Source organism: Ovis canadensis, chromosome 1 (genome assembly GCF_042477335.2).
Source record: "Ovis canadensis isolate MfBH-ARS-UI-01 breed Bighorn chromosome 1, ARS-UI_OviCan_v2, whole genome shotgun sequence".
Lineage (NCBI taxonomy): Eukaryota > Metazoa > Chordata > Mammalia > Artiodactyla > Bovidae > Ovis > Ovis canadensis.
Genome location: NC_091245.1, coordinates 190,485,376 through 190,508,475, shown reverse-complemented (window position 1 = coordinate 190,508,475; position 23,100 = coordinate 190,485,376). Strand labels below are relative to the sequence as shown.

The window sequence follows — 23,100 nt, the reverse complement described above, 5'->3', positions numbered from 1 at the left end:
GGAAAATTCAGTGATAGGTACATTATAAAACAAGCCAATGAAGAAAATCAAGACAATTAATCAGCCCAGGAGAAACAAAAAGTTGGTCAAGAATGGAAACCTTGTCAGAATAGGCATATTTCATTGATTCTCAGAGGCATATGTTTTCACATTTTACTGAGTCTGAAATCAGGCCACAGCTTTTTATCAAAGGCATTTTACAGTCACCGTTGGCAGACTGCAGTCTTGATGGAGTTGTCTCTAACTGTACAGGCATGAACTTGGTCATTATTCCTGGTGTGCTCATCCAGCAACAGCAAGCCACTGACATTTCAGTTCACAAACCATTTAAGGATCATATGAGGAGGGACTATGAGTCTTGGTTTGTCAGAGACCTTCTGTGGAAACCTGCTGATAAGATCAAGAAAGCACCAGCATCCAACCTGTCAAGTGGGGGGCAATAACTTGGAAGAAAATTCTGGAAACCAAAGAGAAATATTCTTGAAGAATTGCTGCACCATTGGCTTCCTGGGCAGTTCATAAAATGATGGTCTAAAACAAGCAAACAAAACAACAAAAAATGAGCACTGATGACGGAATAGAAAAGTGACTCAGAAGAGATGAACACTCTGAATTCAAAGAAGGTTTAAAAATACTGAAGGTTTAAAAAATTTTGCTTACATTTTTCTTTTTTGTATGCATAAAATTAATGTATGATTAAATATATATCTAAGTAAAAATACTTCCAATAAGCTTACATTAAAAATGTAAGTAATAAAGGAATTTGCCAGCATGTTTTCTTTCTTAATGATTCATGTTACAATCAATGGTGTCCTACATTCAGTCAAATCTAGGGTTCTAGTTGGTAGCAGTGAATAATTTCCACAGTGATATAAATAATGGTGTTGATTTTAAAGTATAATATATTAAAATATTAAATAATTTATATTACATAATTATAATGGGAGGACGGGGAGAGGAGAGGGGTGGGAGAGAATGGAGATGGGTAAGTGGAAAAAAAAATTCACCTCCATAACAGGAAGTCAGAAAATGAAGTCTAAGATTGATACATATTTTTGAGAAATTGGATTTTTAAAAACACGTATAGAAAAATCAGTTCAGTTCAGTTCAGTCACTCAGTCGTGTCCAACTCCTTGCCACCCCATGGACTGCAGCACGCCAGGCCTCCCTGTCCATCACCAACTCCCAGAGTGGAGTTTACTCAAACTCATGTCCATTGAGTCAGTGATGCCATCCAACCATCTCATCTTCTGTCGTCCGCTTCTTCTCCTGCCTTCAGTCTTTCCCAGCATCAGGGTCTTTTCAAATGAGTCAGCTCTTTGCATCAGGTGGCCAAAGTATTGGAGTTTCAGCTTCAACATCAATCCTTCCGATGAGTATTCAGGACTGGTCTCCTTTAAGATGGACTGGTTGGATCTCCTTGCAGTCCAAGGGACTCTCAAGAGTCTTCTCCAACACCACAGTTCAAAAGCATCAATTCTTCCATGCTCATCTTTCTTTATATAGAAAAATTAAAGAGTCTAAAATAATTGTCCTTGGGAAATGGATTGGTGTGTGAGAGGAGTTGTTCCTGGAGTCTTTTAAATCATTTTTTCAGACTATTTAACTTTTTCAACTCTGTGCATCATGGCTTTGATAAAAATAATTTTTGAAATAAAATAAAAATAAATAAAATGACTCAAGCCAGTTCTGTGCTGTAATCATTATAAATATACATATTCTTTTCAGGCCATATGTTCTAACTTTTGGTTTGAGAAACCTACTCACAGTGAGAGGCTGCACGATGTAACAAAAAGAGCTTAGTTACAGTTGTCTGGGTTTGCATCTTGGGGTTGTTGCTTACCAGCTTTGTGACCTCGGGAAAACTGTTCAATCTTTCTGAGCTTCCTGTTCCTCACCTGTAAAATGAAGAGACAGGTGTGTCAAGTTTCTGTCCCCGTGCTCAGCTCCATGTGACTTTGTCTAACCCCTGATTGTACACACCTGTCCTCCATGAGCCCCCAGCCCTCACAGTGGGATTCCCATCCCCTTAGAAATAAAGTTGACCCTTTTGAAATGCCCCTGTGCTCAGGGACCCCAAGGCCCCAGGGAGGCCCCTTTGTCCACACTGCCCCCCTGCAGCACAGGCCCAATGTCCAGAGTTTTAGGCCTGGACATCTGCAGTGTATGTGGGTCTTGGTGCTTTTCTGCCCCTAGAGGCCCTGAGTTTGCTTACGTCCCTCTTTCCTCTCACATCAGGCTCAGTTTGGGAGCTGATGGGTGCTGAGTATGACAATGGCTCCCTTGTTCCTGTCCAGGTGAAGCCCATGACTCTGTGTCCAAGTGCCAGGGGTCATTTGCCTTTCTCCAAGGAAAGTCTGGGAGCAGAGGCCTGAGCTCCAGGCATGGCATGGCAGAATAAGCCCAGCCTGGTCATCAGTCTGATGGGGGCACAACCAAACTTGCCACCCAGCTCCCAAATCTGGGGTCTGCCAAAGTCAGCTCTCCCTCTGCCCAGGGGCACTGGGGCTGCGACTTTGGACAGCAGAGAACAGCTCTGCCACTCTAGCTCCTGCCACCCCTTCCCCTCCCGCATCCTAGGCCCTGGGAATTCAGTAAACAGTGACCGCAAGCCTAGAAGGCTTCTGTTAGCAATTAAAAGCAGGTGGGTTTTTTTTTTTTTTTCTTTTTGCTCGTTCGGATGGAGGAGCTGCTTGTTCAGGGCTCCCTCTCCCAGGACAGGTAGGCAGTTCATGTTTATACATGTGACCCAGAAATATGCAACAAACCACGCTCCGGGGCTGACATTGCCTGGATGTGAAGGGTATCTTTCCTCCCCAGTTGCTCTTCAGTGGCTGGGAGGGGTCTCAGGAAGTACCGGCGGAGTAGGTGCAGGGGAAGAAGGCCTCCTGGGTGGGGACAGCTCTGTCTTCATGCCAAGGGCACTTGAGAACACGAAATGTCCTCTGGGGCCCTGAATTGAAGCTGTGTCCCCCAAACATCATTCCACAATAGAGCATGAGCGATGCTACAGGGAAACAAGGAAGCTGCCTGCACAGGGGTGGGCGGAGGGTAGCAAGCAAAAAAGGGGAAGTCCTAGGTCCTCGAGACAGTGGGATAAAGAAGAAAAAAGCACACATAGCTTTTGAACCAGGAATGGGGGTTCCAGTCTCTGTCTCCCACATCCCAGCAGCAAGTCATAGCGGACTTTCCAGGGTTGCAGTGGGAAGGTGACATTGTTCTTCTGTAGCTAAGGTTGGCAGCCTCTCTGCTTCCCATTCATTTAAGGAACATCTGGTATATAACTGAGGCATGTTTCCTGTCTCCTACTCAGGGCCTGGGGTGGGACTGATGGTCCTCCTTGGCCACTTACTTCTCCCCAGCTGACCTGGGGGAGGAAGGGTGGGGGAGGCCCCAGGCCAGAGCCGCATGGGGATGATGGGGGACAAAGGGGTTGTTACTCCAGGCTTCCTCGACCCGAGCAGGTATAGAGGGTGTTGGGCCAAGAGGATGTCTCTGGGTAAGGAGGTCTGGCAGCCCTGCTGGCCCGCAAGGATGTTGTGAGAGGAACCTTACCCTGCAGGCCATGGCTGGCCATCTCCCAGCTCTCTGTCTCCTCCAGCCCGGCCACTGCCTGCCCTGGCTGTGAGTGACATGGCTGTGTGATGTCTGTGTGCTCCTCCCACAGGCCACAGAGTGGGCCTCCAATGAGGACACGCGCCGCTCCTGCCAAAGCAAAGGGAAGACCGAGGTAGGTGGCCTTGGTAGGCAGGGGCCTGGCTTGGAGCTGGCAGGAGGCCCATGATGGGGGGGCCAGAGGGTGACTGTGTGGGCACGAGGCCACCTACATGGGAGACCCAGCCTGGATGAGCCAGGGGCTCCTGGTGTAGTCAAGAAGGCAGCCTGAGCATCTGAGTGGGCGGTGAGGCAGAGAGCTGGCCTGGGAGGGAGGGGGACAGTCACAGATGCTCCCTCCACGGTGGAGTGGGGTGCATCTGGGGCAGAGCAATGCTCTCGAATATTTGTGGGACAGTGGAGTGAGGGAAAGACACCTAGCTCTGCAGTTGGAGAGCTTGTCCCTCTATTGCTTCCCTTTTTTTGCTTCAGGAGGAGTGTCAGAACTACGTGCGAGTCCTGATTGTCACTGGCCGGAAAGTGTTCATGTGTGGGACCAATGCCTTTTCCCCAGTGTGCTCCAGCAGACAGGTGGGGGCTGCATGGGGTCGGGCAGACAGAGGGGGACACCAAGAGGTTCTCTCACTCAGGCACACAGCCTCAGGATGGAGCTGCCAGTTCAGCACATAAACCAAAACAAAAAGGATGCCCAGTTAGATTCGAATTTCAGATTAAAAACAGACAGTATTTTGGTATAAGTATATCCCATGCAAGATTTGGGATATACTTATGCTAAAAACTATTCATTGTTCATCAAAATTCAACCTCACCTTGGAAGGTCCTAACTCTGGGAACAGCCTCTGCCCTCCATGATGACTGCTCCCTCAGAGGGACTGTGGGGGGCAATGAGAAGGAGGTGGAGGGAAGGAGAGGTCCAGAGAGACCAGGGACCCAGAAGAAAGCAAAATTCCAGGGAAAGAACAGGCAGCCCCAGGGTCTCAGGAAAATAGCCCCATCTCCCCATTGTCCCCAGGTGGGGAACCTCAGCCGGACGGTGGAGAAGATCAATGGTGTGGCCCGCTGCCCCTATGACCCACGCCACAACTCCACTGCCGTCATCTCCTCTCAGGGGGAGCTCTACGCTGCCACAGTCATCGACTTCTCAGGTCGGGACCCCGCTATCTATCGCAGCCTGGGCAGCCGGCCACCACTTCGCACCGCCCAGTATAACTCCAAGTGGCTTAATGGTAAGCAGACCCAGCCCTAGGGCTCCCCTGGTTCTAATCCAGCCAGCCCACCCTGACCCCCATCAGTTTCCTTCCTGCCCAACCAGGGTAGGGCAGACATTTGCGCAAGGACCACAGCAAGTCGCAGATGGACTCTGGATGAAATCACGGATGTCCTGAGGATGCAGAGCAGATGGAGGGCAGACTATGAGGGGGGAGAGAGAGTTAGGAATTGATGAGGAGGAAAGGTTACAGGAAAGAAGAGATTGGGGGATGGTATTAGGAGTTTCTTGCCCGTTGGAGTTGAATCCCTGATTCTCTGCTAATGAGCTGTGTGACCTTGAGCAAATGCTTGACTTCTCTGTGCCACAATGATCTGATCTGTGATATGGGGACAATCGTAGTGTGTACCTCATAGCTTGCTAAGAGGATCCAATGGGCTAATCCATATGAAGTACTTACAGCAGTGTCTGGAGCACCGTGAGTGCTCAGTCATACATGTCAACTATTGTAACTGCACTCTGTGTTGGGGGTGGGAACAGGGTTAGCGCCCCCAGGTCACCAAGCTGGCGGGGGCTGTAGGATGCCCATCTAAGGAAATGGAAGGGGTCGAGTGCTCCCAGCTCTGTCTTCTTCCTCCCTCATGGCCTGACCCACCCCTTGTTCCTCTTCTGTCCCCAGAGCCAAACTTTGTTGCAGCCTATGACATCGGGCTGTTTGCATACTTCTTCCTGCGGGAGAACGCAGTGGAGCACGACTGTGGACGCACCGTGTACTCTCGGGTGGCCCGCGTGTGCAAGAACGATGTGGGAGGTCGCTTCCTGCTGGAGGACACTTGGACCACGTTCATGAAGGCCCGGCTCAACTGCTCCCGCCCGGGTGAGGTCCCCTTCTACTACAACGAGCTGCAGAGCGCCTTCCACCTGCCCGAGCAGGACCTCATCTACGGGGTCTTCACCACCAACGTGTGAGTCCCTGCCTTCCCTCCTACTCTCCCCTGGATGTCAGGGACCAGTTCTGACCTGCCTTCACAGCCTGGCGGCCTCGGGCAAGTCCCTGTCTTCGTTTCTCTTTCTGTAAAATGGGGATGGCCGTGCCTTCTGCCCTGGGTCCTTTGAGGATTTTGTGGCTCACTGCCTCTTGAGAGGTGAGCACTTGTTCTGGGTTGCTGTGATGGGCAGGCCTAGGCCAGATGTGAGGAAAATAGAAGGAGCTGGATTGTGACTCCATGAAAGAAGAACTTGCTGGGGATGAAAGTGCAGCAGGCTGTCTTTGATGAGGGGGTGACAGCCCTGGGAGGGTCCTCCAGCTGCCCACAGGAGACGCTCAGAGAGGTCTCTACCCTTCCAACTTCAGGACGCCATGATCCCACTAAATCTAACCAGCAGAGTCTTGTCGCAATCCTGACTGCCCTGGAAAACACAGGCTGGGAATTAGAAGGGTAACCCCCCACTGAGATCATGAGTCTGTCCTCCATGCCTCCTTCTGTGTATAGGCTGATCCATTCAGGTGACTTTTGTACAGAGAATGCTGAATGGGCAGCAAAGACCGAGAAATGAATTTGCTGTCCAGCATGCTGAGGGGGGTTCTCAGTAAGGACATCAGAAATACAGGAAGCAGAGAGTGGTGTTTGCTTACTTAGGGCCCAGCTAGCAGGACTGGATGAGAGCCAGATTAGCCACAGAATGGGCTATGGACAGGGGGAAGGGAAAGCAGGGAAGCTGGAACAGAGAAGCCATCCAAGCTAGGGGACAGACATGTGACACAGCCATGTGCTGGGAGCCGGGCGCTGACAGCTGGGGCTTAGTGACCAGTCCACCGTCAGCAGTAGAAGGTAGGCAGCTGTGAGCAGAGGGCAGGAGTCACGGGTAAGGCATCAGGGGAAAATAGCAATGTTAGTTTAAACCACAAATTGTTTATGTATTGTGCGCCTTCTCCATGTCCCAGGTTCTTGTCAAATGGAGGTGAGGGTGGGAGACAGGCCAGCGAGCAACAGCAGACCTGACTCTGCCTATAAGGAGCTTATGTTCTCGAGAGGGTTGTTATTAAATGCCCAGTTTTAACTGCAAGAAAATCTCCAGAGGGAAAGGGCAGTGTGCAGAGAAGCTATGATCACTATGGAGGGGTGATAATCAGGGAACGCTTCCTGTAGGAAGTGATATCTACAGGATGGCTGGGAATTAACGAAGGGACAGGAGCATTCCAGCCTGAGGGAACAATATGCACAAAGTTTCAAGGTGGGGAAAAATGTGTGAGGAACTGAGAGGAGATCTGTGTGGCAGGAACCTGGTGGGTGAGGAGCAGAAAGACACGAGAGTTGGCTGAAGGGCAGGCATGGGCGGATTATAGACAGGAGGGCCTTGTAGACTGCTTTAAGGGTATTGATCTATATCCTAAGGGTAAGGAGAAGTTATTGGAGGGTTTGAAGCAGGACAAGGGCTAGCTCAGATGTGCATTTGGCAAGTCACTCCAGTTCCCGCATGCAGGATGGATTAGAGGAAACTGGACTTACTGCAGGAACAGTGTGGTGTCCTGGAAGAGAGTGGGGGCTGCGACCAGGTGGCGGGGGGGTGTGGGGAGGGTGGTGGTGGTGAAACGCACATATTTGGGAGAGGGACTGAGTGCAGAGAACAGCCTGGTAACATTTGGTGTACTGGTATCCTCTCTCCAAACTGTCCACATCAGACTCAGAGAAACATTTGTTTCTATGAATGAAAGGGATCTGAGAGGTCATCTGGCTGCAGGTGTTGAGCTGCAGCATAGAACACTGGTTTGGTAACCAGGTTGTTGCTTTTATTTTTTTAGTAAAATAATAAAACAGAATTGACTGGAAAAAAATCAGAGGATAATGTATTTAGTAAGGTGATACATTGTTTCATGAAAACACATTGCAAATGTGTATGTCTATAGTATGTGTGTGTCATACTGAGTTGTCATATAAAATGTATGGTGGACCATGAACTAATATGTTTGAAAACCATTGACTTTGTTTGCCCTCCCACTGAATAAAGGAAGGGGATGAGAAGCACAGAAGGATCCACCAGTTTTTCTCATCCATGGCTCCTTTTTTCCTGGGGGGTTTCCAGAGCATAAGGACCATGTCTCCTCCTTCTCTGAGATCCCCGTGATACAGAAGGCCCCAGACTCACCTAGGTGCTCAGTAAGCCTTGGAGCTGTGCCACACTGACTTGACAGCTGGAGGTTGGATTTAGGGGAGGGTGCCGAGGCCTCCAGAGAAGGCAGCATCCCGCCATCTCTTGCCTTTCAGAAACAGCATCGCTGCGTCTGCTGTCTGCGCCTTCAATCTCAGTGCCATCTCCCAGGCTTTTAATGGCCCGTTTCGCTACCAGGAGAACCCCAGGGCTGCCTGGCTCCCCATCGCCAACCCCATCCCCAATTTCCAGGTACTGCTTCTCCTCCCCTTTCCCTCGCATCACATACCACCCTGCCCCAGACTATCAGCCACAAGCTGATGCCCAACTACTTAGTGTAACTGCCAAATGTGTCCCTGCTGGTCTATGCCCATCTGTGGGGTCTGCAGGGGTTCCCTAAGAGGGTGGAAACCTCAAGACTGGAGAGAGAAAGGAAGAGTGGATGGGATGCAGAGCAAGGCAGCCTGCTCTGAGCCATCTCTAAATGTGACCCCTCACCTCCTGACAGGGAGGGAGGTCGGACCTCAGCCCTCCTCAGTATGGGGGACTGGGGGTGTGGGGCACACTCACAAGCTGTCTGGCCAGGAGTTTGTTCTCAGTCTACCCAGCATGGGTAGTGATGCCCAGAAGGTCTCTGAGTACCAGGACTGGTCAGAGCCTAGACAGGGTGGTATGAGCATCCCCAGTGTGTGATGGAGAAGCGGGAAGAGCCACAGGACAAAGAAAAATACAGATGGTTGACTTTCATATCCGTCCAACTTCCTGCCCAGGGGACAGAACGGAGCAGGGAAAGACCTCAGGCTTTTCAGTCATACAGTCCTGACCCAGATCTAGCCCTCTCTATGTGTGACCTTAGGGAAGTCACTCAACCTCCTTGAGTCCCTTTACCCTGATCTGGCACATTGGGATAATACCACCAACCTCATAGATTCGTTGGAGGGTTGACATGCACCTGACCAGGATCCCTAGAATGATACGCACCTGACATGCTCAGTAAATGACAGTTGCCCTCCAGCTTTGGTTTAGAAGGGGTAAGAACCTTGAGATGAGAGGGACACGGGAGAGGGAAGGCAGAGCTTGGCCCAACGTGGCGGGGTGAGGAGTGCACTGACCGAGACAGCATAAAATAACAGGACCCTTGTTATCTACACTCATATGATCAGCTTTTGGATAATCAAGCCCCCTTTTCATCTCCCTGCCCTCTCCATTCCTGGTACATCCCTCCTCCCCCATTTTCCCAGCTTTACTGTCCCTTAGTTCCCAAAGATGAGGTATCTTCCTGGAAGAGAGTGCAGGACCCCTAGCGGGGATGTTGGGGGTGGGGAGCAGGGGCTGGAGAATCAGGGACTGGGTAGGGAGGAAGAAGGAGGGGACCCGGGATCATGGCAGCCCAGCGGCTGGGCACGTGTGACCGGCTCCCCGCCGCAGTGCGGCACCCTGCCGGAGGTGGGCCCCAACGAGAACCTGACGGAGCGCAGCCTGCAGGACGCACAGCGCCTGTTCCTGATGAGTGAGGCTGTGCAGCCCGTGACACCGGAGCCTTGCGTCACCCAAGACAGCGTGCGCTTCTCACACCTCGTGGTGGACCTTGTGCAGGCCAAGGATACGCTCTACCACGTGCTCTACATCGGCACGGGTGAGGCCGCCCCTCCCCGCCGGTGCTCCGGGTGGGAGGGGGTGGAGGGGTGGGCGACTGGGCTGCGAGGTTCCGGGGCCACCCTGAGGTTCAAGGCCACCCTGATCTGGTCCCTTCAGAGTCGGGCACCATCCTGAAGGCACTGTCCACGACGAGCCGCAGCCTCCGCGGTTGCTACCTGGAGGAGCTGCACGTGCTGCCCCCCGGGCGCCGGGAGCCACTGCGCAGCCTGCGCATCGTGCACAGCGCCCGCGCGCTCTTCGTGGGGCTGAGCGATGGCGTGCTGCGCGTCCCGCTGGAGAGGTGCGCCGCCTACCGCAGCCAGGGGTGAGTGGGTACCGCGCCACGGCGGGCGGGCTGGCGAGCCGGATTCCCAGCGCCGATCTCTGTCGATCTCCCTGGGAACTGGAGATCCAACAGATGGAGCTTAGGAGTCAAGGTCCCCCTGGGGTGGCATCCTGACGCAGTCACGGAATGTGTGCCTTTGGACAAGTCACTTCTCTGAGCCCCGGTTTCCTCCTCATAAATCTTTGCAGGGTTTTTGTGAAGGCTGGTTGGGATAATCTGCGCAAACCACTTATCACTCTCCCTAGGAGGAGGATGTGTTGAGCACAAGGTGGTGGCTTGCTATCCCTGTTGTCAAGCCCGTAGTGAAGGCCTGGCGGCCATCTCCAGCCGATTTACTCTCAGTCCCTTCAGTTCAGAGAGGGGCCTTTATCTTTGAAACCACAGCACTTACTACCCAGATGTGAGGGCAGATGGGAGGCTATGCTCCCCAAGCTTGCCCTTCTAACTTCCCCACTTAGAAGAGGCAGAGAGATCTGGCGTGGGTAGGGTGGAGGTGAGGAGCCAGGTGGAGACCCGACCTCCCGGCTGCTTCTGCCATCGGTTCTCCAAACCTTAGCTTCTAGTGGATCCACAAATTTGATAACGACACTGGCATTTAAGGGGGAAACAAAACCTGTCCCAAAGCCAAACACAGATGTATCTCAGACTCCTAACCACCGGAGGCTACCCTGAGCTGCCCCCCCTCCCCCATTATGGAGATAATAAAAAATTGCCTGCAGCTGGTATAGCCAAGGCCCCGTGGGCTCCTGTGGCCTTTGCAACACAGGGACCTCCTGGCTGTGCCCATCTGTTCTCAAGATTTGGGAGACAAATGGCATGCCTGCTGCCAATGGTTGTTGTCCAGTCCTGGTGGAGGGTGCTAGGAACTGAGGATGGGCCTGGAGGACCGGAGAGGAGGCTGGAAGGTCATGGGTTGACAGGGGGTGGGGTTGGGGGTGGGCTGGGAGTGGAAGGCAGTGGGCAAACGCCCAAACTTCCCTCAGTCCTAATGCAGGGCTCCATCAGCAAAGCACCAAACGTGCTAAGCCCTCCCGCACTCAGAGTTCTTTGCAGGCTGTCGGCGTGAGAAGAGGGAGGCCAGATGAAACAAGGCCTGGAACATTCATTTCTCTTAGGGCTCTGGTTGGTGAGAGAAGCCTTGATGTTAATCTGACTGACGTGTGGGCAGAGACGGGGGTATACTGCAAGGGGCTTGAGTGGTGGAATTGGATACACCTGGGGCTCCACCAGCTGTATGATCTTGAGCAAGTTACTGAACCTTTTGAACTTTGGCTTTCTCAGTGGGAAAATAGGGGGAAATTGTGATGAAGCAATTTAATTTTCCACTCTAGTATTCTTGCCTGGAGACTCCCATGTAAAGAGGAGTCTGACAAGATACAGTCCATTGGGTCACAAAGATTTAGACATGACTGAAGCAACTAACACACACTGAGATACCAGGGGATAGGACTTGAATGCATGAATTTGGGGAGATACATTTTAGGCCATAACAGCTGAACAGATCTTCAGGCATTCAGTTTTCCCACCTCTGCTGCTACTGCTGCTAAGTTGCTTCAGTCGTGTCCGACTCTGTGTGACCCCATAGACGGCAGCCCACTAGGCTCCCCCGTCCCTGGGATTCTTCAGGCAAGAACACGAGTGGGTTGCCATTGCCTTCTCCAATGCATGAAATTGAAAAATGAAAGGGAAGTCGCTCAGTCGTGTCCGACTCTTCACGACCTCATGGACTGCAGCCTACCAGTCTCCTCTGTCCATGGGATTTTCCAGGCAAGAGTACTGGAGTGGGTTGCCATTGCCTTTCCCACCTCTAACATGTACAAAATCAGCTCCAGGAGGTACTGGAGAATCAGCTGGATAAAGTATGTAAGAATATACTGTTCGGAGTTCAAGCACCAAACACACCTCGATAATTATTCCTGCAGGTCAAGGACCCATTTTATGTCCATAGGGTTGCAAAGAGTCAGACACTACTGAAGTGACTTATGTGAAGTCTCTCAGTCGTGTCTGACTCTTTGCGACCACATGGACACCAGGCTCCTCCATCCATGGGATTTTCCAGGCAAGAATACTGGAGTGGATTGCCATTTCCTTCTCCAGGGGATCTGCCCAACCCAGGAATTGAACCTGGGTCTCCCTCATTGCAGGCAGACGCTTTACCATCTGAGCCACCAGGGAAGTGACTTAAGACGCATGCTATTTAATTTTGGCAAACAAACTGTAAGGATTGGGAATAATGCTCACGAAGTACCTAGTCCAGCAAGTGAGTCATCATTGGTAACTAGTGTCCTAGTTCCTTTTTTTATCTCTGCAAATGCATTTAGGGGCCATCAGCCTCCTGGGCTCTCTGGAGTCTCAGCATCTGTGACATTGAATACAGACAGCACTGCTTGGCAATGAATCATGGTGTTTCCCTCGTATCTTGTCTTCTTTAACTCTTGTGTCATTATTAAACTTTTCACATGTACCCTATTCTTTAAGGGGATGTAAATCCTCGAAGGTAAAGCCAGTGTCCCAGTATTTTCTATACTCCACCAGGGGAGCCACACTCAGCCCCATGCACAAAGTGGCCTTCCACACATGACTGATCCTGAAGTTGATTGATTATTTGGCCTTGAGAGGAGGTTGGTGCAGGAGAGGAGTGGGACTGGAAAGTGGATTGAGGCCAGCTAAGAATGCCAAGGGAGGATTTTGACTTGAATTCTGTGACTGGGGACACTAAAGTGGTCTTTGAGCAGGGGAGTAGAGTGATGGGCAGTGTGAATAGGTGTTTTACAAAGATCAAGCAGTCAGTGGCGAGTAGCTTTGTCGCAGGGCAGATGGTTGGCCAGGGTGAGCTGCTGTGGCTCTGGGCCAGATATGATGTAATGGGGGCTGCAGTGGATGAAAGGAAGGATGGTGCCAGTTGCTTCCCCATGCACGTGGTGCTGCAGACGGGGGGCAGGGAGGTCACGGAGCGTGGCCGGGTGGGACAGAAAGATAGACAGAGGTCAGTTCGGAATCTAATACTTCTGATAAGAGGCCTTGGTGTATACAGTAGAAACTCTACTGTACTGCTGCAGGTGGATGTAAAACGTGCAGTCTCGTTAATGAGAAGTTAACAGGATGAACAGAGTAAGCCCGTGCCGCCAGCAGGCTGTGCACTCTGGGAGTCTGGGAGCCACCTGCCCATCACACTGTATCAGAATGTGTGCTGGAGCGAGGCAGTTTGTCCCAGGGTTCTACTGTGTGCCACGATAGACATTTCTTTCCTTTTTCCTCATTTCTTCCAAAGCTGGCAAGAAGCTGAGGACAGGTAAGCAGAGGCCCCTTCAGGGCCCCTCCTCTGTCCAGAATCCAGGGACTTGTCTCTAGATCCCTCCTTTCACTCAGGCAAACTTCAGCCCCATGGGGCATGACCAGGACACTGAGCTGACCACAGGGAGACCAGGGCTCACAGGAGAAGGAGCAAAGGGAATGAATGCTGACTAGCTCTACAAAGCAGTGTTTTATGCCTGAAGAACAGCCCCCTTCCTCCTTCATGCCACCCTGGAGTGAGGGGCCTGTCTTGCCAGCTTATCCCAACCTCCCTCCCTGGCAGAGGGTCTGGGCTCCCTCCACTGCCATTTTAAGTAATGACCACTTGCTCCCAAGCTCCACCGTGGACAGCTCCCATTGTGAAACTATGGCTACACGGTGTTGGAATCGGCCTCCTTGTAAATTCCACCATCCATCTTTGTCCTACTTCTGAGCCCATGGAATGAACCTGTTCCCTTTTGTAATGACTGCTTGAGACACTGCAGTAAAAAAGACATGGTGATATATTATTGGTCTGAGGGCTAACTTTATGAAAGAAACTCTTAACTGCCACCCATTCCTGCCATCAGAGACACACTTTAACTCTCCTCTGCTTGGAGCTTTAATTTTCTTAAGGACATTCTCTGCTCTGGAAGCTTTGAAGTGGCCTTTGGTCAAAAGCAGCAAATGTGGACAAGCAAAGAGCTCAGGCGCTGGTGCCAGGGGAGTCTCGCAGATCCCCTCGGGCAACCTGGGCCAGGGCAGGGCAGATGTGTCCGTGGAGAATCTGCTCTCCTTTCTTCTCTGGGAGTACTGAGTGTAGGAGAGGCTGAGGGTGAGGGATCCTGACTGAGGGGCTGGGGCCAGCATCTACTCTGGGTGTTTCTTTGCTCTTTATCCTGTCATGGGTTAGAAATACAGGATACCTCATCTCTTGACTTGGGAACCCTGACAAAAGTGGCCCTGGAACAGCAATTCTAAAGGCTCTTATTCATTATAATCACCTGAGGAATATTTTAAAGACGCCAGTGCCTGGGCTTACTCCAGTCCTGAAAGCCCAGAAATAGGAGGGGTTTTGTTTTGTTTGCTTAAGCTGTTTTAAAAAATCCCCAGGAGATTCTAATTTGTACTCAAGACTGGGAACAACTGTTCTAGAACTGGTTAGACCCTAGATGAAAGAAGTAGCATGAGGCAAACTGCGTTCCTCCAGAATCTTCTGTTTTTACCTTGTATAAATCAATTCAAATTTTCTACTCTTATCCATTCTCTCTTCTAGCATATGATTGTTTTTGATGGGTAGAATCATATTATTAATCACTAGTCATGGCTAGTTCTCTTTTTATTATTTAATCTGTACTGTTTGTGGAGTACCATGTCAGTGCTTCTTGAGTTTGATACCCATTTCTGAGAGCTGAGGCAAATACACTCAGGAATGGGCTTTACTGAGTTCTGATTGACTGAATCTGCTCACAGCAAATTTGGCCCAAACATCAGTCGGTAAGCAGAACCTCAAAAGCACCAGTTGCTGGGACTGCTTTTGCACATATATTGTATTTAGTCCCATGACGTCTAGTTTGACTCATTTGCTGGTGAAACACCCCCAGACCAAACCATTGATCCTGAATGAAAACATGAGCACCTGTACATTGTATAATTTACACAAATTGTCCTTGAGAGAACAAAGTGGAAACGTAGCAACATAGCAACAGATGAGCATTCTGGATTTCCAGGTGGGCCATGGTGTGCTTACTGGCAATCATCGACTGACTGGCAGTCACCGAAACCCCAGGCATTGTCTCACTTATATGAGATCATAAGTTACTGGAGCAAGAGACAGCACTGTCTTTGATCTCCTCTGGCGAGGAGAGGAGCCCCACTCTCTTCTTTATAAGGTCTTCATATAACTTCTTTTCTCTCTGGAGCCTGATATGGCCTACTGAACTCACCGAAAATAAAGAACTCCCCTGACAGGTGATTTTCCCTGAAGCTTCAAGAGAAAAGGAAGATTCTATCCTAGAGACACGAAAAGGGGCAGCCCCTTGACTCCGTTGTGTGTCCCTTCAGTGCCAGGCAGCCTTTGGCCGACGGAAAATCCCTCTGCAGACTCAGGTCGTGGCACGGGCTCCCCCACCCTCTTTATGCGGCACCTCCTTCACCCCAAGCCTCTTCTGCTTTCTACCCTCCGATTTCTGCTCCACTCTCAGTGCGCTCCTAGATTGTCCACAGCAGGCCCACTGCCGTGGAGCAGCCAGGCCTTGTCAGAGGGAGTGGAAGTTGGGGAAAGAAAGGCAGAAGGGACCCAGGGTATCCCCTGAGATTAGCGGTGGGCTCTCTGGGTATTGGAGGGAACTTCCTTCAGGCTTCAGAAGCTGAGATTGTGTTTACTTAGCAATGGATAGCACATCCTGATTCCCTAATTCCCATACTCTTTTCCTCCCTCCTTGAAGTCTTATTGGTAAAGATACAGTTTTTTGTTGTTAAAAACTATAGAGGATACAATGACTAAGTCAGAAGGAGAAAGGAAAGAGAGGAGCCTAGGATGTGAGAAGTGGGGGCTTTGAGGCGTGCATCGGTGTGTGAACCATTCCTCTCCTGGCTTACTGCAGATCGACGAGATCAGCCTGCCTGGGAAGGGGGACCTGGGATGTGACCCCTGCCCCATCCCAGTTATGATGTTAGTGCACTGGACTCTGGGCCCTGCCACTGAGCAGCACAAGCGTGTGGATGTCCAGGTGACCCTGGATTATGTCCCCTGCATCTATGCTTTAAGGCATGGGCCCATGGGTGTGTGAAGTCAGATACAGCCTCCAGCAGGGACGCAGAAGCGCAAGGGGAAGAGTGTGGTGGTGGTGGTGGTGATGGTGGTGGTGGTAGGGGGTGCCTAGATTCTAACCCCAGCTCGGTCACGTAAAATTTGTGTGATCTTTGGGAAATACCTCTTCCCTTCTCTGTGACTGTTTCTTCCTCTGTTTAACAAAAGGGTTGTATTATGGATGTCCACAATTCCCAACCTGGGTCCCACTAGAATCATCCACAAGCTTTTAAACCCCCTACCATCCACTCAGAGATTCTGGGAGTCTGGGATGGGCCCAACTATCAGTACTTTTCAAAAAGCTCCTTTAGTGATTCTGATGTGCAGCCAGGGTTGAGAACCACTGATTCAGATCATCTGTAAGGTCCTTTCCATCACTATAATCATAGCGTCTGGCAGGGAGGTACTGCCTCTTTGGGTTTCTGCTCACCACATCTTCGCCTGTGGCCCTAGATGTGCAGTGTGGAACCCCTGACTCAGGCAAGTACTCAGACTCAGTAGTTTCTTGGTTAAGTGTGCGGGCTCTGGAGGGTAAGAGTGTGAGTCCAGGGTTAGCTCTGGTTTTCCTCCATATAACATGGGGATATTAACAGTACCTTCCTCACTGAGTTGTTGCATTGAGTTAATTCACACTTGTAAAGTGCTTGAAATGATGCCTGGCATACAGTAAGTAGCCAAGGAACTTAGTTACTATTGTGGAAGACACCTGGATGAGAGGGGTGTCCAGAGAGGAGTGTCCAGGCATATTCTTGGGATGCAGACGAGGGTGGGAGTCCAGTGGGCTTGAGGCTCCGGACCTCTGTCTGGCAGGGCCTGCCTGGGGGCACGGGACCCGTACTGCGGCTGGGATGGAAAGCAGCAGCGTTGCAGCACTCTCGAGGACAGCTCCAACATGAGCCTCTGGACCCAGAACATCACAGCATGTCCTGTGAGCACCCTTTTGTAGCCCCTACCAGGGACCTCTTCCCCCGAATTCAGGCCAACTATCCATCAGTGTCCCCACAGCCCTAGGACCTTGTGTCTTCCCTGCCCCTGCCTTGGGTGACAGGGTCCTGCTCCCACTGTGTGTCCACAGGTGCGAAATGTGACTCGGGATGGGGGCTTTGGCCCGTGGTCACCGTGGCAACCATGTGAGCACTTGGATGGGGACAACTCAGGCTCTTGCTTGTGTCGGTCCCGAGCCTGTGACTCCCCTCGACCCCGCTGTGGGGGCCTCGAGTGCCTGGGGCCAGCCATTCACATTGCCAACTGCTCCAGGTATGTGAGGATACAGGGCTTGCCCACGGTGGCCTTGGGATGGAGTAAGGGGAATGGAGCAAATGGGGCATCATCCCAGCCAGGTGTTTGCACTAAGGAACAGAAATTACTTCAGGGCTGTGTAGGAGACTGGACAGGTGGCTGAGGTCCGAGGCAGGAAACGAGCACTGGGAGAGTTTCCATGCCAGCGGGAGAGAAGTGTCTGCCTGGTGGTGCTTTGCATACAAAGAGGAAGTCTGGATAGGCATGGGAGTCACTCCCAGACGATCTATAGCCTCAATAAGCCTTGCAGTCCCCAACTGGAAGGACAGCATGGGATGGCGGTAGCCACCTATCACTCTGAGCTTCTCTAAATGGGGGTTACAGTGCCCTCCCTGAAGATTGTTGGGAGGGTTAAATGAGTCTCTCTCTCTCTACATATATATACGTAGAGAGAGAGAGGGAGAGAGAGCCACCTATTACCTGGGGACTCCCTAAAGTGGTTAAAATAAATAATCCATAATTCCAGACACTCTTAAAATAATTTTATATCCATTTATTAACTTAACCATCACAACACCCTCATGGAGTAGGATACAATCAGCATCCTTACTTTAAAGGTAAGAGCATGATGAAACACAGAAGATTTCGATAAATCGCCCAGCCTTAAAAAAAGCCAGTTAGTTGTAGAACCACAATTTGTAAGGTCTGCCAGCCAACAAGGCTGAAACAAAGGCTTCAGATGGGAAAGGACTGCTTCTCTAGAGAAGATGTCCTTTGTCCCTGCAAGTAGAGGCCATGTCCTGTCTCTGTGCTCTAACCATGAGGACAGCCTGATGTCTAGAAGAAGGCCTCGATCTATGTTCGAGGAATGAACAAACGAATGCAGGAGTACGTCATTCCTGAGATGGTTTGGTTAGGAGCTATTGTATTTCCCGTGAATGGCACGTCCTGACAACAATACAAAACTCATCTATGCAGATGTTATTAGATGGGCGAGGCTAGGACTCAGAGGGTCATTGTCTCTGCCCCCTCTGGCCCCACCAGGAACGGGGCATGGACACCGTGGTCGTCTTGGGCCCTGTGCAGCACCTCCTGTGGGATCGGATTCCAGGTCCGCCAGCGGAGCTGCAGCAACCCTGCGCCGCGCCACGGGGGCCGCATCTGCGTGGGCAAGAGTCGGGAGGAGCGGTGAGCTAGGGTGTGGCTGGAGGTTTCCGCGACAAGCCAGCCCCGAGGTCCCCGACTTCCCGGGCCCCCCAGAAGGTGGTCTGGATTCTCCGGGTGATCCAATGGACCCTCGTTTTCCCAATTTTCCCAAGTCTCACAATCCCAGTGACCTCTCATAGGAAAAGGAGGAGTAATGACTCCTCCCGTTCTGCACCTCAGGTTCTGTAACGAAAACACGCCTTGCCCGGTGCCCATCTTCTGGGCATCCTGGGGCTCCTGGAGCAAGTGCAGCAGCAACTGTGGGGGCGGCGTGCAGTCGCGCCGCCGGACCTGTGAGAACGGCAACTCCTGCCCGGGCTGCGGCGTGGTGAGGGTCCGGCCGAGGCGGGGGCGGGCGCGGGATGCTTGGACCCGCAGCCCAGGGTAGGGCAGACGGGGCGGGATCGGAGCGCAGGGGCAGGCCAGGGTCTGCATGCTTGTGAAACAGCACCGGATCTCACCCCGAAGGAGTTCAAGACGTGCAACCCCGAGGCCTGCCCCGAAGTGCGGCGCAACACGCCGTGGACGCCGTGGCTGCCGGTGAACGTGACCCAGGGCGGGGCGCGGCAGGAGCAGCGCTTCCGCTTCACTTGCCGCGCGCCTCTGCCGGATCCCCACGGGCTGCAGTTTGGCCGGAGGAGAATGGAAACCAGAACTTGCCCGGCAGACGGCTCCGGAGCCTGCGACACTGACGGTACAGCCCCAGGGCGATGGGGGCAGGGAAGTAGGGGGAGGTGAAGTGAGAGCTGGGGGACGCGTGGGCGGGGAAGGGTTGTGGTTTGGGAGAAGGCTTAGGTGGCGCTAGTGGTAAAGCACATGCCTGCCAATGCAGGAGACGTAAGAGATGGTGGTTCGATCCCTGGGTTGGGAAGATTCCCTGAAGGGCATGGCAGCCTACTCCACGACTGAAGCGACTTAACATTTTTGCTAAAGTCAGCCCCCTCTGTTCCTCCAGCCCTGGTAGAGGATCTCCTGCGCAGCGGGGGCGCCTCCCCGCTCATGGTGAGCGGGGGCTGGGCCGCCTGGGGCCCATGGTCCTCCTGCTCCCGGGACTGTGAGCTGGGTTTCCGCGTCCGCAAGAGAACATGCACGAACCCCGAGCCCCGCAACGGTGGCCTGCCCTGCGTGGGTGACGCCGCCGAGTATCAGGACTGCAACCCGCACGCTTGTCCAGGTAACCCTCCACCAAGGAATCTTGCCCAGGGAACCTCTCGCCCAGGGAACTCCCAGGCATCCGCTCAAGCGTGGAGACCACTCCTCCCCGCCCACTCTGCACACGGGGCCCCAGAGCAATTTCTTTGGCTCCTGAAAATGGACACAGCAGCGACTCCCAGGGACCAGGCATTTCCTCACCCTCTGTGCTGCTGTTTTCTCTTCCCTAATGGGTTAGCCAGAGAAGGTGCTTAATTTGACATGGAGTTGGTTTGGGGGGTCTTCTCTGCAGCCTGCATTTCCCGTGCCTCCCCTGAGGGAAGGGGGCACTCCCTCACAGTGGGCTGTAGGGGTGGGGTGGCCCGGGCAGAGTGACCTGGGATGGGGAAAAGACTGCCTTGGGCCCTGCCTGCACCCGCGGCCCCCTTCACACACCCCATGCCTTGCAGTGAGGGGTGCCTGGTCTTGCTGGACCGCTTGGTCCCCATGCTCTGCCTCCTGCGGTGGCGGCCACTACCAACGCACCCGTTCCTGTACCAGCCCAGCGCCTTCCCCCGGCGAGGACATTTGTCTCGGGCTGCACACGGAGGAGGCGCTGTGTGCCACACAGGCCTGCCCAGGTACTGAGTGTGTCTAGCAGGATCTGGGGAGCAACTTTGGAGCCTGGCCATCCCCACTATGAGATCTGAGGAGTTAACTTCATCCCAACCTACAACCCACAGAAGGCTGGTCACCGTGGTCTGAGTGGAGTGCATGCACCGAGGACGGAGTGCAAAGCCGCGACAGGCACTGTGAGGAGCTGGTCCCTGGGCCCAGCGCTTGTTCTGGAAACAGCAGCCAGAGCCGCCCCTGCCCTTACAGCGAGATTCCCGGTGGGTCTTCTAGCCAGCACCTTCACACCCACCCTTTCTGCTCTGAGTCCCCAACTTCCTTCCCCTTCTGAACTATTTTGGGGGTTGCGGGATGAAACACCAGAGTGGGACGTCCACACACTTCGGGCCTTTGTCCCTTCTCATCTAGTGGATGGGCCAACCCTTCTTAGAGGTGAGGTTCGGGGGGAGACAAAGGGGAGTGAAAGTCGCCAGTCCCAGTCCCACAGGTTACTGCTGACCCAGGGGTCCTTTGAGAGAGACATACTGAGCCCTAAGAGCCCATCCCCTCCCCTCCCTGCCTCTGACACCCACTCTGCTTGTCTTTGTGCAGTGATCCTGCCTGCCTCCAGTGTAGATGAGGCCACCAGCTGTGGAGGTAAAAGGAACCTGCCCCAGCTCACAACGCTGCATTTCTGCCCACCACCACCCCTACAAGGAGGAGGCCCACCTACTCCAAAATCTGGAGTCTACTTCTTGCTCTAGACATGCAGACCTTGTTGAGGTCCTGCACTGCTTTAGACCATATGTAGGGGAGTCCAGGCAGTTCCGCCCTTGTCCGCCAACTAAGAAGTGGTTGTCTAGTCTGTATTCAAGAGGAGTCACGCAACTCTACACCACTGGCTGCCTCTGACCCAAGCCACAGGTGGTCCTGTGAGACAGGTCCCTGCTGAAAAGGCCACTCAGCCCTCTTGTTTCTGATAGCTCTGGCCTGAAAGCCCTTTATGTCTCAGAGCCTCCTCTCAGAAGGCAGTTGGTGGGGGGTCTTCACAGTGGCCCTTTCCTTACTTCTGGCCTCTTGCTCTCCCAGGGTTCAGTCTAATCCACCTGGTGGCCACAGGTATCTCCTGCTTCCTGGGCTCTGGGCTGCTGACTTTGGTGGTGTACCTGTCCTGCCAACATTGCCAGCACCAGTCCCAGGAGTCCACGCTCGTCCATCCCGCCACCCCCAACCACCTGCACTACAAGGGTGGGGGCACCCCCAAGAATGAGAAGTACACACCCATGGAATTCAAGGTGGGAGCCCTCCTGTAGAAGCAGGGGCTAGGTGAAGGGTGCAGGGGTCCTGGCCCTAAGCTGGGCATCACTGGGATGGGCTCTCAGAGGGGGCAGTGGTATTATAAATAGAACACTGTGTCAACAGCCAGAATGTTCTCTCATCGATGGGCTCCCAACTTCCTTGCCCTGGCCTGTTCCCTTGCCCCATCTCTCCTTTTCACCCTTTCCTCTCTGGTTCCTTCCTTCTCCCACAGACCCTGAACAAGAATAACCTGATCCCTGATGACAGAGCCAACTTTTACCCATTGCAGCAGACCAACGTGTACACGACCACCTACTACCCAAGCCCACTGAACAAACACAGCTTCCGGCCTGAGGCCTCACCTGGACAACGGTGCTTCCCCAACAGCTGATATCACTGTCCTGGGGACTTGGGCTCCTTGCCTTCCAAAGGCACAGAGCAGGTGGCGATGGGACGGTGGAGCCAGTTTGGTGTTCTCCCTCTGCAGTAGGCCAGGAACTTGCTGCCTTGCCTTGCGGGGGTCCCATCCGGCTTCAGAGAGCTCTGGCTGGCAGTGACCATGGGGGAGAGGGCTGGCTTCAGGCTGGCACGTGGCTGCAGTTCTGGCTCAGCCCAGGTCTCTCATGGCCTGCTTGCAACCCACCATCGTGCTGATCTCCCCTGCCATGTCTGGGCTGTGGACCTGCTAGGCGTGTGAGGGAATTGGAGCGTGAGGCATCAGGAAGGCAGGCTCTTAGGTTTGGGCTGGAAATGATGGCCTGTGTGGCTCTCATGGGCTGAGTCTGCCCCTCTCTGGCTGGCCCCAGGAAGGGCCTGGGGCGCATCCCGATTATCTTGGAAAGAAACTAATCTAATGGCCCTAATAGTTCTGGATTCTCTGCCCAGGGCTGGGCCATCGTGGTGCTGCCCCAGTATGACATGGGGACCAAGGCTGGCCCAGGCTGTCCACCTTCTCCTAGCAGTCTGAACATGGCCCAGGGACGTCCCTCCGGTCAGAGGCAGTGGGGACTAGGGGCTGGAGGCTGATCTTTGCTGAGAAGTCCTTTAATCTGGGCTGACACATCCCTCAGCCTTTCCTTCAGAGTGCACGAATGGTAGCCCAGGAGCAAGGAAGGCGGGAGTCCAGCCCCCATGCTGCTCTGGAGACTGCCTTCCAGTTGCTGCTCGATGTAGCTGTTGGCTGAGACCTGCTTGGGAGTCTGTGCTGGCCCCTCATCTGTTCAGGAACATACACACACATACACACACAATCACAATCTGCTACAGCAGCAAAAAGGATGTTAGGCTGTGGCATGATTAATTAAAGATGATACCCAGTCTCCAAATGTAACGTTGTCTTTGTGCATATGTTTGTGGGCTCTTCTTGGCATCGTCTGATCAATTAGGGTAATGCACTGGGGTGACAGATGGTCTTCTCATGGTGGGGCAGATGACCCAGGTAGAGTTTGACTTTAATAGAGGATAACTTGCCATTTGTGAATAAATCTCCACACACATGTTGCCCTAAACCCTTGTTGGAAAAGAGGTTACAGATAAACAAATTCACAAGTAGGGACACAGAAAACTCAAGGC

At 52.7% G+C, this 23,100-nt stretch overlaps 1 protein-coding gene across 4 annotated transcripts in view; it reads left to right on the top strand.

Moving 5' to 3' along the window:
* The window catches only part of SEMA5B (semaphorin 5B), a 134,616-nt gene extending 111,763 nt beyond the window's left edge, over positions 1 to 22,853 (top strand). For 2 of the 4 annotated variants that reach the window (XM_069555473.1, XM_069555493.1), the window contains 18 exons: positions 3,668 to 3,730; positions 4,087 to 4,185; positions 4,628 to 4,841; positions 5,502 to 5,787; positions 8,089 to 8,224; positions 9,401 to 9,608; positions 9,728 to 9,935; positions 16,852 to 16,969; positions 17,117 to 17,298; positions 18,325 to 18,468; positions 18,667 to 18,814; positions 18,955 to 19,180; positions 19,442 to 19,660; positions 20,088 to 20,258; positions 20,361 to 20,510; positions 20,842 to 20,886; positions 21,319 to 21,524; positions 21,761 to 22,853. In XM_069555473.1, coding sequence (XP_069411574.1) covers positions 3,668 to 3,730; positions 4,087 to 4,185; positions 4,628 to 4,841; positions 5,502 to 5,787; positions 8,089 to 8,224; positions 9,401 to 9,608; positions 9,728 to 9,935; positions 16,852 to 16,969; positions 17,117 to 17,298; positions 18,325 to 18,468; positions 18,667 to 18,814; positions 18,955 to 19,180; positions 19,442 to 19,660; positions 20,088 to 20,258; positions 20,361 to 20,510; positions 20,842 to 20,886; positions 21,319 to 21,524; positions 21,761 to 21,919 — 2,982 coding nt within the window. In that variant the 3' untranslated portion in view covers positions 21,920 to 22,853. The remainder of the gene's footprint in view (positions 1 to 3,667; positions 3,731 to 4,086; positions 4,186 to 4,627; positions 4,842 to 5,501; positions 5,788 to 8,088; positions 8,225 to 9,400; positions 9,609 to 9,727; positions 9,936 to 16,851; positions 16,970 to 17,116; positions 17,299 to 18,324; positions 18,469 to 18,666; positions 18,815 to 18,954; positions 19,181 to 19,441; positions 19,661 to 20,087; positions 20,259 to 20,360; positions 20,511 to 20,841; positions 20,887 to 21,318; positions 21,525 to 21,760) is intronic. The other 2 variants (XM_069555483.1, XM_069555499.1) reach the window with 2 other exon arrangements.
* Positions 22,854 to 23,100: the final 247 nt, after the last annotated feature.